This window comes from Triticum aestivum, chromosome 6B (genome assembly GCF_018294505.1).
Source record: "Triticum aestivum cultivar Chinese Spring chromosome 6B, IWGSC CS RefSeq v2.1, whole genome shotgun sequence".
Classification (NCBI taxonomy): domain Eukaryota; kingdom Viridiplantae; phylum Streptophyta; class Magnoliopsida; order Poales; family Poaceae; genus Triticum; species Triticum aestivum.
Window position 1 is genome coordinate 287,972,000 of NC_057810.1, and position 16,404 is coordinate 287,988,403.

The following is a 16,404-nucleotide window of genomic DNA, read 5'->3' on the forward strand; positions in this document are numbered from 1 at the left end:
CTCCCTCGATCAATTTTCGTCCCACCACTTTCGTCCCGTTTTTTTTCATAGGTTAACCGTCGTAGGGTTTTTTTCGTTTCACCTCGCATCGCAGCACCCGCTCCTCTTTCGATCCACCCCTCGCGATGCGACCTCTCTCTCCCTCTTATCGTGATGCGTCGCCGCCCCCATCAGCCGCTCCGCCGCCGCCGCCCCCCTCCCCGTGGCTTCCCCTATCTCCCGCTCAGCCACCTCCTCCCCCTACCCACCCTTCCTCTCCATCGCCGGATCCGATTACAAATCGTCAAGGTTAGGCGACGGAGCTCCATGTCCGTGGCGCACGCGTGCTCATCAAGGAAGCGGCCCCCGGATCTTGCGCTCGCGCGGCCGTGACGGAGGGGATCGAGGTGGCCGCCACCGCCGCCGAAGACCAAGCCCCCACCTTGTCCAGAATCACTTCCGCCGCCATGTTCCACCAAGGAAGGAGGGGGCGGCTCAAAGTCTCCCTCGCTGCCAGCTCCAGATGCAGCCGTCGCCATGGGTGAGCGCCTCATACACGACGAGTTTTGATGGATTCGTGTAGTGACATCTCGATCCCGAAGCCAAGTATGTTTTCTTTTCCTCTGAGATCTCACCCCGAAGCAACAGCAAGTCTTACATTATGGAGCACGCGGCCGCTACCCTTTCTAGCATTAGTTTGCATTCACGTACCATCTACATTGGTACTTATTGCTTGTGAGGATTCTTCCACTAGACATTCTCACAAGCGGTGGCAAGGATTTATAAATTATGCATTCCGATTAATTGGAATATATCCCACATATAATCCATGTTTCTTAGTTTATTGGCCAAAGGTGCTTGCTCAATGGTCCGTTCGAGATAGTTGCAGGTTTGGTACATTTTATCACTTTTTGTGCGCTGTGGGCTTGCTACAAATTTATTGGAAAAGGGAATACTTTCTCTTGTATTTACAGCACCAGTCGTCGGAGTTGCAATTGCAGGTAACCATGTGTGTCTTCATCTTCAGTTAATAATCATGGAGAAACACTTCCCTTTGCTCGCTCGCTGTAACAGGTACTTTGTCGTTTGGCTTGCTAGCTTATTTCTATTTTCTTGGTATTTTCTCTTTTCTGGCCACAAATCTTTTACATGTGGTGCGTTGTATATCTATTACAGGCACAAAAACTGAACAATCATAAAAAATACAATAAATAACTCGTGCCAAATCCAGGTGGTGTACAAAGCCCAGTTACAGGCACAAAAACTGAACAATCATAAAAAATACAATAAATATCTCGATCCCGAAGCCAAGTATGTTTTGTTTCCCTCTGAGATCTCACCCTGGATCAACCAATAGCTAGAGATCCGAATGAGAATAGGTTTATTTACCTTACTAAGGTCTTCAAATCATAGTCCCTCCGTTTTTAAATATAAGTCTTTTTAGATATTTCAATACGGACTACATATGGATGGAGGGAGTAGTTCAGTAGAGGAAAATACCACGTCACTTGTAATGGAATTTCACGTGTCAAACATATATGTGTACTGACTACATGCCCCTGCAAGTGTGTTGATTCTCATGTCAATTTAGTAATTGTAGTTATATCCCAGGTTCATTTACATCTGCAGACTACATGCAGTTGCTTGTTCATAAACTATGTTTAGGCGTTTGTTTGTTTTCCTCCAGCTTTGCACTAAATTAGTACTATCCCTGAGTGAAGATAACGTTTCCAGTAAGAGAATTGACAATACTGACAATGACGTGATATTTCATAGCGTTGTCAATGTCAGGTATGTCGCAAATTGCTCTCTTTTTACTTAGCCAAATTATTTTACTGCCTGGGGTATTATGGAATTTTGTTTCTAAAACAGTCTGTGTGGTGTTTTGTTCTGGAGTGTTTGCACTGAAATGGCATAGTAATGTAGTATTTTGGCGGCGTGGCAGCTTCGTCGTCGAAGAACCTTCCGACGCAATTTTCCGCTGGCATGTCCCATTGAATGTCATTGCTTTTATCATGGCATCCAACACTTGCAGATGTGACTCAAAAGGGGGTTCTGAAGCTGATGAACTTGGATGGCCTGACAGTCTACCATACCAACAACCATCTCCAAGTACACAAACTTGAAAACTTTCTAAGATTCGTACACACCTTCAGGTACAGATGCTTGGTTTTTTCTCTACGATTTCTTTAAATTTTAAGCGGACGAGCCGCCCATATGTTCATTAGAAAATGATGGAGGTGACCCTATTTAAAATGATGTTTCAGATTTGTTTTCCAAGTAAAGATCAGAAAGCCGACAACGTTTCTATTATGTTTTAGGAGAAATTTGGATCTTTTTGGACAGTTATTGCAACCATCTGTCTGAATGAATATAAAAACAATGCTATGAGGTAATGCAAGCATGAGGGTGCCTCTTTTCACAATATGCGAACATATGGGCTACTCGAGGCTTTATGTTGTTTATCAATCTAAGGCACGTGAAACTTCACTGTCGTTATTTTACATACCAATATCATTGCTTCCTCCAATTTCAATTGATTTTCATTTCTTGATTCGTGTGTGTATAGGACAAAGAGGAGATAAATTAAGTATTGGAAAGCTTAAAACCAGCCACCCAGAACCACTCTGCCTGGAGAAAGAAGACAATATTTGGCATGATTTGCTTCATCTACTACAGGTAATCTGGTCTTTTATTGTGCACACACTATACTTTCATGTACAAATAATCCAGATGCTTGTTCTCTGAGGCATATATCAAGCAAGCTTCTAATGGAGAAGAAATAAGCAATTCTTCTCTTCAATTCAAATAATTGATTTGTTAAGTTGTTTTCAGTTTGAGGTGTCAAAATGAGAGCTTGGAAGATCAAGACCTTTGAACTGAAACCAAAATTAAGATATACCAAGACACCGGGACACATAGAGTAGCTAACTAGATGTATGGTTATTTCCAGAAAAGAACAACAGAATAAAATAGGACACCAGAAAAATCCAGTAGGGAACCTGATGGACTACCCTCTTCGGTAAAAACTTGCTTCATGGCATTGTATAATGTATTGAGAAATCACATAATCAAAAATCACTGCCCCGTTCTCTTCGGTAAAGAATGAATTTTTATTTAGCTGCGCCTCAACTTAACGTGCAGGTGACTCCGTCAGGACACCAGGAACATGATTGCAGTCCAGGATACCATACTGCAACCTCAATCCATCGAATGTAATTCAGTGAGATATATATGTTCTCATTTCCAGACTTCAGTGTTCAATTCAATTCAATATGTTAGCTTACTGATTGCTGCATACCTACCATTTCTCAAATGTACGATGTGGTTTCTGCTGTTGATTTCAAATTGGCGAGATATAGTTAAACTTAGGTTATTGTCATATTAGCGGAGGAAAATCTTGATTCCTAAATGCAGTAGGCTAACTATCAATAAATCTTTTATGTATAATACACTGCCTGGAATGTAGCTCTAAATACACTGCCTGGAATGTAGCAAAGGGATTTTGGTAGTACATGCATGTTTATGCTCACTGTTGAATAGTCTGTATATAACTATTTATGCAATACTTGGACCATAGGAGCAATTCATTCTGTATATTGTGCAGGGGATTGTGCCTTGCAGTCAATTTATAGAAGGGTAAGATGTATCACAATATCTTTGACTTGCATTCTCTGTGATGTCAAGTAAGAAAATAGAATATATACTCTTTGAATTATCTTTTTTTTCGACGTCTCTATCTTACTTATATAATCCAATTGGCATTCGCTAGAGTTTCTGTTGATGAAACATTTGTTTTGTGATGTGAGGAGGTTCTGTTTGTGACTTTGCAATCAATATTCGTAGATCATGATATCTGCACAATCTCAATCTACTTCCTGTGACCATATATTGTATTAATGGGTTGTGTCAGGGTTATTTTATCAACTACTGGGTTGTTGATCTACATTACGGTTTAATTCTTACACGAATTATTGTTGACTTGATTCCCTGTAGTAGGTTGAGAGGCTTCTCCTCTCATGATTTACTCTGATTAGTTTGCTTGGCTCCATGCTCCTCATGATTTCTTTGAATTTTTCTGTAGGAGCTCGGTCAAAAATCACCTAAGAAAAATATGTCGTTCTTCTCTACAAGGGTTCCATGTGGAATCTGAGGAGAATATGTGCACCAGCGTCCGACTCCTTGATGTTGCTCTGATCATATTGTGTAAATATATTTCTAATAAAGCAATCGCCCGATGGTGTACATGTTAGAAATAATAAGATGTAATCATCAAGTGTGAGAGATGGCAACATCATGATGGGATGGTATGTACTGTTGTGCTCATCAATAAAGTTAGATCACTTTTCTGTCTGAGAGTCGATTTTTTTGTGCGTTAGATGGATTGACAAGTACCAAAGTTTGATGCAAGCAGAACTAAAACCTGTCCATTGATTACCTTCAGTCCCACATTTCAATCAACAACATTGGGCCGAGCGAGCGCGTGGGTGGCGCAAGAGGCAATGGGCAGCCGGTGGAGACTGAGTGGCGAGCGGCGGTGGCGAGGTCGAGCGGTTGGCACCAGCGGCGAGTAGGCAATTACCGTGATCGGCGAGCGGACGGGGCGAGTAGGTGTCACGATTGCATCACAATTGAAATAAAGTAAACAATGCATACCTGTGGCCATAAACTGATTTTGTATGTTGTGTGCTTGGGTTAACAGCCAGCCAAATCAATCAGTCAAGGGCCATTATGTACGTGAGTGTGTTAGCAGTGGGTATATCTGAAGATTATTTCTCAACTCGGCATGTGGGTAGAGACTAAAAAGACGATGCCATGGTAGCATGGCAGACCTGGCAAGTGCCACGAACATCATGATATTCTTCCTTTTCTTAATTCCTTGATTTGAAAAATAATTTGCTCTGCGTGTGTAGGAACATAGCAGTCGGGCAAATGACACTTTGGCATCTTGATCTATCAAGAGAAATAATTTCTTTACTTTAGAAAATGTGGGTTCGGATTGGTCTGTTGAGTTATGGCTGGCTGATCGGAATAATTTTTCTATTTAAAAAATATAGCAAATAGCATTTCATTATAGATTGGTCTGTTGAGTTACGGCTGGCTGATCGGAATAATTTTCCTATTTAAAAATGTAGCAAATAGCATTTCATTAGAGATGGCTTTGCAGCAAATTGCAAATCGCGCAAACCAAGCCATCGCCGCCTCGTCGGAAGCGACACCGCCTGTCTCTTCTTCGCATTCTTAGCCGGCACCTCCTCCATCCGGATGCCCTGCGGCACGAGCCACTCCACCACCGGCTGGGACTCGACCTCCGGGAAGTTTAGGTCCGTCTTCGGCCGTCCGGCACGCCACACCGCCAACATAGGAACGAGCAGCCTCATCGGCGGTGGGATACGTGCCGAGCCACCAACGCTGCCCGGCGTCGGAGAACTCCAGTCCGAAGTTCCCGGAGGGCTTCGCCCTCATGCCGAAGAAACCGGACTTTCCCTTCAGCGTCTTCTTCGGCGCCATCGGGGAGCGGGCGGCGGCCGAGCGGGGAGCGGGGCGGCGACGTGCGGCGCGGGGTGGAGGCGGACGGAGCGGGGTGGTGGCGTGCGGCGCGGGGCGGAAGCGGACGGAGCGGGACGGCGGGCGGACCGGAGAGACAGGCGGACGGAGCAGGGCCGGAGAGGAAGCAGACGGAGCGGGGCCGGGCGGAGGATGGACCGGAGGCGGAGGCGGCCGGAGAGGAGGCGGGCGGGGTCGGGGTGGCCGGAGCAGAGGCGAACGCCATGGGGCAGCGCGGCGGCCTAGGAGGGGTGGAATCAGTGGCGGGGGTCTGGATCTACGGCGGGGCGAGGCCTTAGAAAGTTAACATGTAACTTTTGCAAACTATTTCAAGAGCCCGTGGCAACGCACGGGCAGTCTACTAGTGTTTTTAGTGTTCCAGTCTATTTTCTGGAAAAGAATACCAAAATTCAGATGTGGAAACTGCATATACTTGCAATGTCAGTATCATCCTCTGTAAAATAATAATAATAATAATACACGCTAGCAAAAGGGGCATCACTATGTTATATGGAGTACAAATACATAGACTTCAAGTCTTCAGCCATTCTTTGTAAACTGAGGGCATTCTATTTATCTTAATTGCCTTGCACATGTTCTGAATATCGATGTCTCATTAGAAGCTGCATATTAATACACAGAGCACCTTTGACCAATCAGATGTGGCTGTTCGTTGTGAACAACCATCAGCTTGCATATACTACTAAAAATTATATTATATGAAAAATGAGATGAATTTAGCAACTAAATGACAAGTAGCTAACTAATAATTCTGAATATACTGAATTGAACATTTCCATTTTCGAGAGGTCTCTACACTAGCTAGCTTTGCGTTAGATTGCTCCCGTACTACTCTTGCTTGGGATGATCTATTAGTCATGCGTGTTTTGTTGTATTAGGAGAAATCTCAGTGCAACAACTTGAAAATCTTCAAATATTCTACGTCACACAAGAGATCGTAATTACTGAGATTTACCAAGTCCAGATTAGAATTTCTTGATCCATGAATAAAGTTCTCAGAACCTGCAGAAGCAACAACACGAGAAAAAAAAAACCATCACCAGATTTGGGACAGCTGGATGAAGAATACATGCATAATGAACTAAGAAACAGGGGGAGGGGGGAGTGCAAGAAAACTACGAACTATCTAATCCACTTCTGCTCATCATGACGCCAACCCGGAGCCCCGACTTGACCTTGAAGGGATGCAGGATCTAAGTAGTATAGACAAGTGTACCCTAATTATATATAAAAATAATAATTCATTGGCAGCTGGGAAAGATGAGCCTGCCAGACTGAACCACCATAGGAAGTCTGGTTTCTACATGGGTTTTGTCTTAAACTCTGGCTGTTTCATGACTTATAGAGTAGCATTATGTATAAGGTCAAACAACTTTCATGTTCCAAGTTCAGCTGGTGACATCATGACCCACATTCTGAACTAAACTGGAACCCCAAACAGCTCACAGGGTTAAATGTAAGTGAAATAGAACATTCATGTAGTAACAAGTCAGATTTTGTTACCCCTAGTTTAGCTAGGAGATCGATGGATGGAGGACCAATGGTTTTCTGGTTGATCACCACAAAAATATTGTAACTTCCTGAGAGAAACTGCATGTCATTGAAACGCGCAAGCACAATCTTTTCAGAGAGAGAGAGAGAGAGAGAGAGAGAGAGAGAGAGAGAGAGCAAGGGACACACTAAGCAAAATACATTATTTTTCATTTCAATGATCTTACTGACATGTTCATCAACTTGACGTCTCTCGGAAGAAACCATCTTTAATTTTCTCCTTGTTCAGTGTTTGAGTAGAAGAATCCTGCATTTATTTCACTGAGAAAATTGTGTGTCAATTAAACTCTCCCCTTCAATGATGCGCGTGAAACAGGAAATCTAAGGGCCTGTTTGGCAGCTAAGTTTTTTCTTAGTATTTGGAAAATACCGTGGTTTCTAAAAATAGTATAGTTTTAAATACTTTAGAGTGTTTCTGTGGCAGAGCTACAAACAAATAGCTGAGCAGGCGAGGCTGAAGGAAAGCTGTTATGCACTCATCCTAACAACAATGTTTCACTAGATACAATTTCTTTTGAGGCACTATGGATATAAATTGGAAATTTGACGCAGTCAGATTGTTCTCATGTTAACAATGCTTCACTCGATGCAGTTTACACTCAGATTGATGTCATGCTAACCAGTGCTAACAATAATTATTCACTGGATACAAATTAAGCTGTAGAAATCAGTAATTAGATGAATCAACGATGTTGTAAGTGAAATTTAGGGAGATGAAAGAATCAAAGGAAATTACCTGCATTGTCTTGCAGGGTCTTTTCCCCTCATGTAGCAGTACTCATATCACTACACCTGGAAATCTCTCCTGTAAAAAAGCAAGACTCGCATCAATTGAAAATAATGTCCATGAAAAAGGACAATTTTATCAAGACATATGAGCACTCGAGACAAATCAGCAGCGCAACTCGCAAATCAAACACTGGCAGGGACTCGCGATTTTGGAGAGGTTGAGAGAAGTTGCTCGTTTCCTTTGGGGCTGAGGCGCTGGTTGGCCGCTGCGGGCTGCGTCGGTCGGTGCCTCGGGCTGCGACCAGTCGGCTGCTATGTGCCGGTTGGCACCGTCGGCGAGGAACAAACAAGGATGAGCGAGGGCAGGGGGCGTACTACTGAACTGATGCAGTTGAGGACGGGGGCGTCGGTGCTTGCGTCGTCCCTGGCTGTGCAGAGGAAGAACGGCGGCCTCGGCATCTCAGGTCGCGCGGAGGAACGGCGGCGGCGGCACCTTCCCCAACGCGAGGAGGATGGCAACGACGCCATGCGCGTCCCCGACGCGAGGATGATGGCGAAGACGCAGTGTGCAGCCCCAACGCGTGGAGAAAGTGGCAAGGGAGGGGGGCTCGGCGAAGGAACAGGGGGAGGCGGGGCAAGGGGACGGCGGCGGTGAGGGAAGGGGGTGGAGGCCGATGCAGTGTGTCTCTCGTTTAGGATTTTTTTTAAAGATAAAGGCCAAAACGAAGGGATAATAGACTTCGTGCGCGAGCGACGAGACAGAAGAGGGTACGGGGAGGTTAGCGCTAAGTGGGGAATGTGGGATATTCAACCAAACAACACATCAATGCTATCTTCATTGCTAAACATGCGTTGCTACACGGGGTTTTTTGTTGTAGTGGGGCTGGATGGGTGGGGAGCAGCAAAGGGTATCTCCGGTGAGCTCCGGCTGTGAACGACGGCCAGAGGCCCGCCCAACCTGGCTGTGGCTCCTCTACTACTTGTGGTGGATGGCAGAGTGGGTGAGTGAGCTCGGAGAGTCCAGGGGCTCGGTATTTATAGGCAGAGGGGGGGGGGGGGGGGGGGGGGGGGGGGGGGTCTTGGCTCTGCCGGAGCTCTCTAGAAGATGGCGCACGATGACGAGAAGTGTCAGGGAGGGGTGGAGAGGGCTCGGCGATCACGCGGGGACTGTGGAGCTTGCGGACGAGCACAGGAACGCAGGCACAGACAAAGACAGTGGCACGGGGCGCACTGTGGCTTTGGCCGCATCGTGCCCGTGCCCGCTACGGCTGGTCCGGCATCGGCGAGCGCTAGGGAGGGGTCAAGCTTGAAGAGTTGAGGCTGGTGGCGTGGTGCGGCAGTCGGCGGCGAGTGTTGGGCATGCGATGCACAAAAGCATGGGCGCAGTACAGAGCGCGTTGAACGCGTGCCAGGGCCCATGTTCTCACGCGGTCACCATGCTAGCTTCGTCAAAAATGACGCCCAGGAGATGCCAAACCATGTCCAACATATTGTCTGTGCAGTGTTTGGTCTAAGTGACGAGATGACACACTGTCAGGCCGACCGGATTTAACAAGAGCTATGGAGCAAGTTTCTGGTCAGAAACTTTGACACTGTGTTTGGATAGGTTCTAGAAGAGGTTTAGGGTTAATCTCCTTGGGTTAAGGTTTTCTTAGGAAGTTAACGAAGCTCAAGAAAAATCAGCCTCATTAGATCAAGGAATAATATACTTTCTATAGAAACTGCATTTTGAGGCCAGAACAGAAATGATTTTCTGTAGCAAAAATATTCCAAATAAGTATGAAATATTTTATCACAGGGATGTGTGCCAAGGTTCAAACAATATTTGGGAATTTTCTCAGATTTTTAGGAGCAAGAAAAATGAGGGTTGCTTTGGAGCATATGTTGGTGAAATGATTTTCAGAGAAGAAAAAGAATACTTTTCATTTATGAAAAATATTCCTTCAGCCATTTTGGGATTTTTCAGAGAGAAAATAATGATTATGAGACGGATGGGTCACTTGGGTGAAACTCAAGGACATGTCCAAGTGTTTAAGTCCAAGTGAGTTGATTCAAAAACTCCAACTTGAAAACCAATGGCAAAGAAATCCAGAAAAAGAGAGAAGGCAAAAACCAGGCTGTCACACTTCTCAACAAAGGCGTCCAATGCTTCCAGTTGGTTGACGAAGGCCAACGTCACAGCATCCTCACTGGCTTTATCGATACCTATGTACATGACTTCCTCGTACACGTGGATGTGTAGCTCGACGAATTCTTGCAGGGCGAGGCGCCTCGCGGTGAGCGCGACCTCCAGGTGGACATTCTTCGTTGCGTCAGAGGGTAGTCGCATGGGACACCAGTGCTTGAAAGAGGTTCTCGCCATGGAGGCCAATTAGAGTGGTAGGCAATGAGGATCCGGGCGCGCAGGTTGGAGGAGTACGGCGATGTCGTCCGTGAGCTACTTGTCGATGGTGAACTTGTTGATGGTGGCAACGATCATTTGGTCCAACTGAGAGTCGTAGCTGGCGTCGACGATGGCCATGAACCAGCGGGTCACCAACACCGTCTAGAGACGATCCTCGATGCTGATACGTCAATTTTGCATCATGTTTACCTATTGTTATTTATGTCGTTTTATTGCATAATAAAGCTTCTTAGAGTAATTCTAATGCCTTTTCTCTCATAATATGCAAGGTATACACAAAGGGGGAGAAGTCTAGCAGCTGAAAATTTGGACCTAAAAAAGCTACGTTAGGCTACCTATTCTGCACAACTCCAAATGAGCTGAAACTTCACGAGGAATATTTATGAAATATTTGAGGAATATTGGAGCAAATAAGTACCATAGGGGGCCCACCAGGTGGGCACAACCCACCTGGGCGCGCCAGGGAGCCCACGCGCGCCCTGGTGGGTTGTGCTCACCCAGACCCACCTCTGGTGCCCTCTTCTGGTATATAAGTCATTTTGACCTAGAAAAAATAGGAGTGGACTTTCGGGACGAAGCGCCGCCGTATCGAGGCGGAACCTGGGCAGGAGCACTTTTGCACTGCGGTAAAGCGATTCCCCTGGGGGAACTTCCCTCCCAGAGGGGGAAATCATTGCCATCATCATCACCAACAACTATCCCATCTTGGGGAGGGCTATCTTCATCAACATCTTCAATAGCACCAACTCCTCTCAAACCCTACTTCATCTCTTGTGTTCAATCTTTGTACCGGAACTATAGATTGGTGCTTGTGGGTGACTAGAAGTGTTGATTACATCTTGTAGTTGATTATTATATGGTTTATTTGGTGGAAGATTATATGTTCAGATCCATTATGCTATTTAATACCCCTCTGATCTTGAGCATGATTATCATTTGTGAGTAGTTACTTTTGATCTTGAGGTCATGGGAGAAATGATGTTGCAAGTAATCATGTGACTTGATATGTGTTCGATATTTTGATGATATGTATGATGTGATTTCCTTAGTGGTGTCATGTGAACGTCAACAACATGACACTTCACCACATTTGGGCCTAAGGGAATGCATTGTGGAGTAGTTATTAGATGATGGGTTGCGAGAGTGATAGAAGCTTAAACCCTAGTTTATGCGCTATTCCATTAGGGACCGATTGGATCCAAAAGTTTAATGCTATGGTTAGAATTTATTCTTAATAATTTTCTCATAGTTTTGGATGCTTGCGAGGGGGTTAATCATAAGTAGGAAGTTTGTTCAATTAAAAACAACACCTAAGCACCAGTCAAATCAAAGTAGGGAACACAAAGTAAGCCAACATGATGAAAGTGACTAGATAAAATTCCCGTGCACCCTCAAGAACGCTTTGCTTATCATAAGAGACTGTTTTGGCCTGTCCCTTGCCTAAAACGGGTTGGGCTACCTTGCTTCCATTTTGTTACTACTATTGTTACTTTCTCGTTACAAATTATCTTGCTATCAAACTACTCTACCACTTACAATTTTAGCAATTGCAGACATTACCTTGCTGAAAACCACTTGTCATTTCCTTCTGCTCCTCGTTGGGTTCGACACTCTTACTTATTGAAAAGGCTACAACTGACCCCCTACTTGTGGGTCATCAAGGCTATTTGCTGGCGCCGTTCTGAAGCACTTTTGGTAAGTGGAAATTGGTAAGAAAACATTATTACTACATGCTGAAATTTATTGTCACTTGCTACTATGGAAAACAATCCTTTGAGGGGTTTGTTCGGGGTTTCTTCACCTCGACCGGAACCACAATTAGTTGCCCCTCAACCTACTGCACGCACGGAAAATATTGAATATGAAATTCCTTCGGGTATGGTAGAGCAACTGCTAGCTAATCCTTATGCAGGAGATGGAACCGAACATCCTGATATGCACTTGATATATGTGAATGAAATTTGTGGATTGTTTAATATTGCAGGTTTTCCAGGAGATGAAGCTAAGAAGAAGGTTTTACCTTTATCTTTGAAGGTGAAAGCATTGACATGGTATATGCTATGCGATGATATTGGATCTTGGAACTGGAATCGGTTGAAATTGGAATTTCATCAAAAAATTTATCCTATCACTACACCACGACACCACAATGACGACATGCATCTGTTGGTATAAGTGTACATTACCGACACACTAATGGTCGAGGTTGCTCTGGTCTTTTGATGATCTGTCTGTTGGCAATGTATGACCGGTTTGTGGACATACTATGTGTCAGCATAAGTTTTTTTGGTGTTCGATTATCTATCGCTGTTGCTTTCCGATAGAAAGAGTGTCGGCGTAGGTTTGGGCCTGGCCCACTTATTTCGGGCTACGCGGGACAAGTTACGCGCGAGATCCAAACTGCAAAACTTTGGCTTGCCTCCCGGCCCCTCAATCCTCCACCCCATCTTATCCCTTTCTCCCAGCCCCTAAATGAAAAATCTTATCTCTTTCTCCCACGCCACACTCCCACCTAAACCTAGGTCACCTGCCGCCGCCGCCACCGCCGCCGCCGTTGCTTGACCTGCGTGCCGATTTGGTCGCGTTGCCTCCTCTCCCATCAACGGCGGCACCTCCCGCAGCTTCCTGCTACAATGTGGTCCTTCCCCACGGTCGAAGCCCAAGGTGCCGCCTCATCGTCCACAAAAGAGGAGCCCGTCCGCCGCATGCAGCCAAGGGGTCGAGTCGACCGCGGCCGAGGAGCCGCGCCGCCAACCGCCAGTGTGGAGTCGATCGCCGCCGAGCAATACCGCTGTACTTCCTCAAGATCCAGGCCGCTGTAGGTACGATTCAGGCTGATGTGCTCACGCCTCTGCTTATCTGACTACCAACAGTGCCACCTAAAGCTTCGATCCAACACAGGGTGATGCTGTCCGCAACCGAGGAGCCACCTTGCCCTCTGCATCCAGAGGTTCTGCCCCGCCATCCCTCTTCCACCACCGGCGACGGCTCTCCCCTCCCCTGCTCGTCTTGCCTCGCCCCCAAATTCAGCCCGTGCAGGTAAGCTTGAAAATAGATTCCTTCTATCTTTTCTGCTTCATATGTTATTTCTCGTTTGTCCATGAATGTGATTTCCCATGTAATCTTGTTGGCTCTTGTCCATGAATGTGATTTCCCATGTAATCTTGTTGGCTCAACGACGAACTAAACAAGATCATATCAGTTCGTTGGAGATTGAAGATTTCAGAGTGCTAACCATCCATCTCTCATTTCAGAGTGCAAATTTTCGTTCTTGATTAGCACCATCATGTTATTGTAATGTTGTTTTTGTTGTTGTTGATTTGGGATGTGTTCTGCGACACGTGTTGTTTCAGAGAATGGTTTCTATAAGATTGTGCATGACGATTACTAGATTTGTGCGCCATGCCTTGGCCTGGGTGTTTCGTGAATTCAGTGAGATGCATTATATTTCTCTTGCTCTTCCATGGGTGTCATGCCTATCTAGAAACATGCTACTGATTTTAGTTCAGGCTAGCTTCCTTCTCATAAGTAGAACTTTGCTTGATATCAACTTTAATGAGGTTTGACTATTGTTGGGGATGTTCTGAAGCTCGTGGACTGTATGCTTGTAGCTGCGCTCAACCTGCCAGGCCACTCCCTTCTCTTATCACATTTATATCCAGCATTAATTCTCAGGTTTCAGTATTTACTAATTACTACTACCTTTGTAATGATTAGATCTCAATCTTCCTATTTCCCTTTGCAGGCTGGAAGGATCCCCAACCATGCTGGGTGCTAATGCTTGAGGTATGTACTGGATGGATTTGCTCAGCTAAAGAAACAAATTGCAATCATGAAGTGTGTCGGCAATTGGTTCATAGTGGCTAGAAGCCTTTTTTTTAGTCTCAAACTTCCTGGGGGAGACCAGCGTGATATTTGTGCTTCACATGAGATCATGCTATCCAGCCACCTGGACCATCTGATGTGTTAAGGTTGAAAGTCTGTCCGTTCTACACAAAACCCCATATTTTTATCTCTGTTTTGCATGTGATCCCACCACTTGTATGGTTTTGAATAAACCACCAGTGTGAACGTTACATTTGCTAGTTCGGTACTCATCCATGTTCAGGCTGTATCATGTAGTGTACTCTGTATATTGCTTAAAAAGAAAACCATACTCTGTATTTTGCTAAAAAAAAGGGTTCTACTCTGCAAATGCAATCCAATACTCAGTGAAAATATTCAAAAACTGTGTTACGCAATTTTCACCAAACCTGCACGTTCCATACCTAAATTTTCAACAGCTCGATCAGTAATAGAAAAAAAACAATAAGTGTTCATTCATAGTTTTCAGACAAAATGTTTAAACGATAGTTGGTATTGTTAAGGCTCCCCTGTTACTTCTCAAAGCAACCACACCTTTTGTAGCAAAGTGTATTAACCAACAGAGCCAAATGTGAAATATATATAACTTTATTAATTGTTAGTATGCAAAACCAATAGCAGCTAAGTTCTGCTTATGCTAATAGTCTACATGTTACTTTGATGTTGATGCTGCATGCTCTGCTGCCAATTTGATTCTGCATTCAGTACATGTGAGTGAAGAAAGAAAGTGTTGTTTCTTTTCAGGCTAGTAAAGCATCATTGTGCAATTCTGGAACAACTATCACATATGTATGGAACTAATGCTAGCAATGTAGCCGCCTGAGGAAGAGGATGGAACTTTATTTTCCTGCCTAACATTTTGGAATCTCCTTTTTATATGCCATGCTTTTTTGAGCTAGTACAGATAAAGATCTAGCCGCAAAGATAAGGTAATTTGTTTCTAATCTACTACACCTTATATGTTCAGTGGTACAAAGGGAACTTCTATATATGCAAATATTCTCAACTGCAACAAAATTGTTCAGTTGAGCTACTAAACTTGCTGACAGGATAATGCTCAGGGTTAGCAACTTGAAATTTTTCTAGTTAACTAAATAAAATATTCTGACAGTTTAAAAGTATTTGTTTCAGCTAGACCACACCCTGTTTGTGTCAGTCCTATATTCTCCAGTTACACTAAGAACATAAGTACACCAGTACGAGTTTGTTTAGGCCTCTACAACATTGTGGCCATAGTGGGTGGATTAGGATGCAACATCTGTTTGTATCCGTTGGTATGGACATTTTGCTGCTTGCTAGGAAATGTTCGTCTCCAGTGTTGAACTGCTGGCCGATGGTAATTCTGACAGTTGAATTTGCATTGCTAACATATCCTGGTATATATTTAGGATCCTACGCTACTTATTTAGATTATAAACTAATTTGTCATGTTAATGTTTTATGCCGGTATATGTGCCTGCTTACACCCAGATTTGTTTTGCCTTATGCAGAAACTACTGGATACTTGCATCAAGCTTGACCAAGTATGTCCAGTATTGCTTTAGACATTAGTTATCTTCCTAGTGTTATTATACCTGGCGATAGAGCTCCATTGGTTTCTTTAGGCGACATGCCTGATTCATTTATTACTCTGTAGAGTGAGTGCGTAAAGTTTTTTTTTCCTTTTATGACTATTTGGTGCTTTTACCCAACAAGGCAGTATGTTCTTTTGCAGGGACAAATGGCAGAAAATAACAAGTCCACAAGTTGATCTAAGATGTTCCGCGATCGCTTTTGTTCATAACATGGTTGACACCTTTTGATCATACGAAAGTTGATGTTGGCTTGGTGATTGAAGACTTGGTCTCTTCCATAATATTTTGTAGTAGTCAAGTGATCAAACAATTGGTCTCTTAGGTTCTTAGCCATCAAATTTTGCAACAACTTGTCTTGTATGTCAACTTATGTATTTCCTTCATGGTTGTTAGCTAACATGAGTGAAGAAAACAAATGAATCTTTATATATGTTGAATGACATGTTGTGATGAATAGAAGACTGCCATTGTTTGTATATGCATTGTGTACTGAACATGAATTAAATATTATGAACGTGATCTAATATTAAAATATGGTGTATTCACAATTGTGTTGAAATGTAGAACCCTGGCAGCAAATGTGTCGGCAGAAGTATTGGGCATCGCATTTTCTGTTGGCATATCACACTGACAAAGAAACTGTCGGCCTAACAATGGCCATCGCTATATCTGTCGGGATAGCATGTTGTCAGATGATCTGTCGGTGTTGCGGTGTCTGTCGGTATAGAAATGTCT

At 44.1% G+C, this 16,404-nt stretch overlaps 1 protein-coding gene and 2 long non-coding RNA genes across 17 annotated transcripts; 2 read left to right on the forward strand and 1 right to left on the reverse strand.

Annotated features, from left to right (window-relative positions):
• Positions 1-202: 202 nt before the first annotated feature.
• LOC123136968 (uncharacterized) lies at positions 203-4,104 on the forward strand. 2 transcript variants are annotated; one of them, XR_006467535.1, is made up of 5 exons: positions 203-1,770; positions 1,925-2,135; positions 2,549-2,658; positions 3,124-3,194; positions 4,064-4,104. It is a non-coding gene; the product is annotated as an uncharacterized lncRNA (long non-coding RNA). The 2 variants fall into 2 exon arrangements; XR_006467534.1 differs by lacking the exons at positions 2,549-2,658; positions 3,124-3,194; positions 4,064-4,104 and adding an exon at positions 2,247-2,454.
• A 1,969-nt stretch (positions 4,105-6,073) lies between these two features.
• LOC123136967 (uncharacterized) lies at positions 6,074-8,793 on the reverse strand. Of its 2 annotated transcripts, XR_006467533.1 has the most exons (4): positions 8,203-8,793; positions 7,835-7,903; positions 7,051-7,359; positions 6,074-6,549 (listed from the first exon to the last, which is right to left on the reverse strand). It is a non-coding gene; the product is annotated as an uncharacterized lncRNA (long non-coding RNA). The 2 variants fall into 2 exon arrangements; XR_006467532.1 differs by having other exon boundaries at positions 6,074-7,359; positions 8,203-8,778.
• A 3,862-nt stretch (positions 8,794-12,655) lies between these two features.
• Positions 12,656-16,145, forward strand: LOC123136969 (uncharacterized). Of its 13 annotated transcripts, XR_006467546.1 has the most exons (6): positions 12,661-13,053; positions 13,133-13,270; positions 13,977-14,202; positions 14,840-15,024; positions 15,586-15,618; positions 15,810-16,145. XR_006467546.1 is itself a non-coding variant. In XM_044556495.1 (3 exons), the coding sequence occupies exons 1-3, from the start codon at positions 12,865-12,867 to the stop codon at positions 14,014-14,016; spliced, it is 363 nt and encodes a 120-aa protein (XP_044412430.1). In that variant the 5' UTR covers positions 12,656-12,864; the 3' UTR covers positions 14,017-16,145. The 13 variants fall into 13 exon arrangements, 1 of the variants encoding a protein (XP_044412430.1); XR_006467543.1 differs by having other exon boundaries at positions 13,977-15,024; positions 15,586-15,732; XR_006467545.1 differs by having other exon boundaries at positions 15,586-16,145.
• Positions 16,146-16,404: the final 259 nt, after the last annotated feature.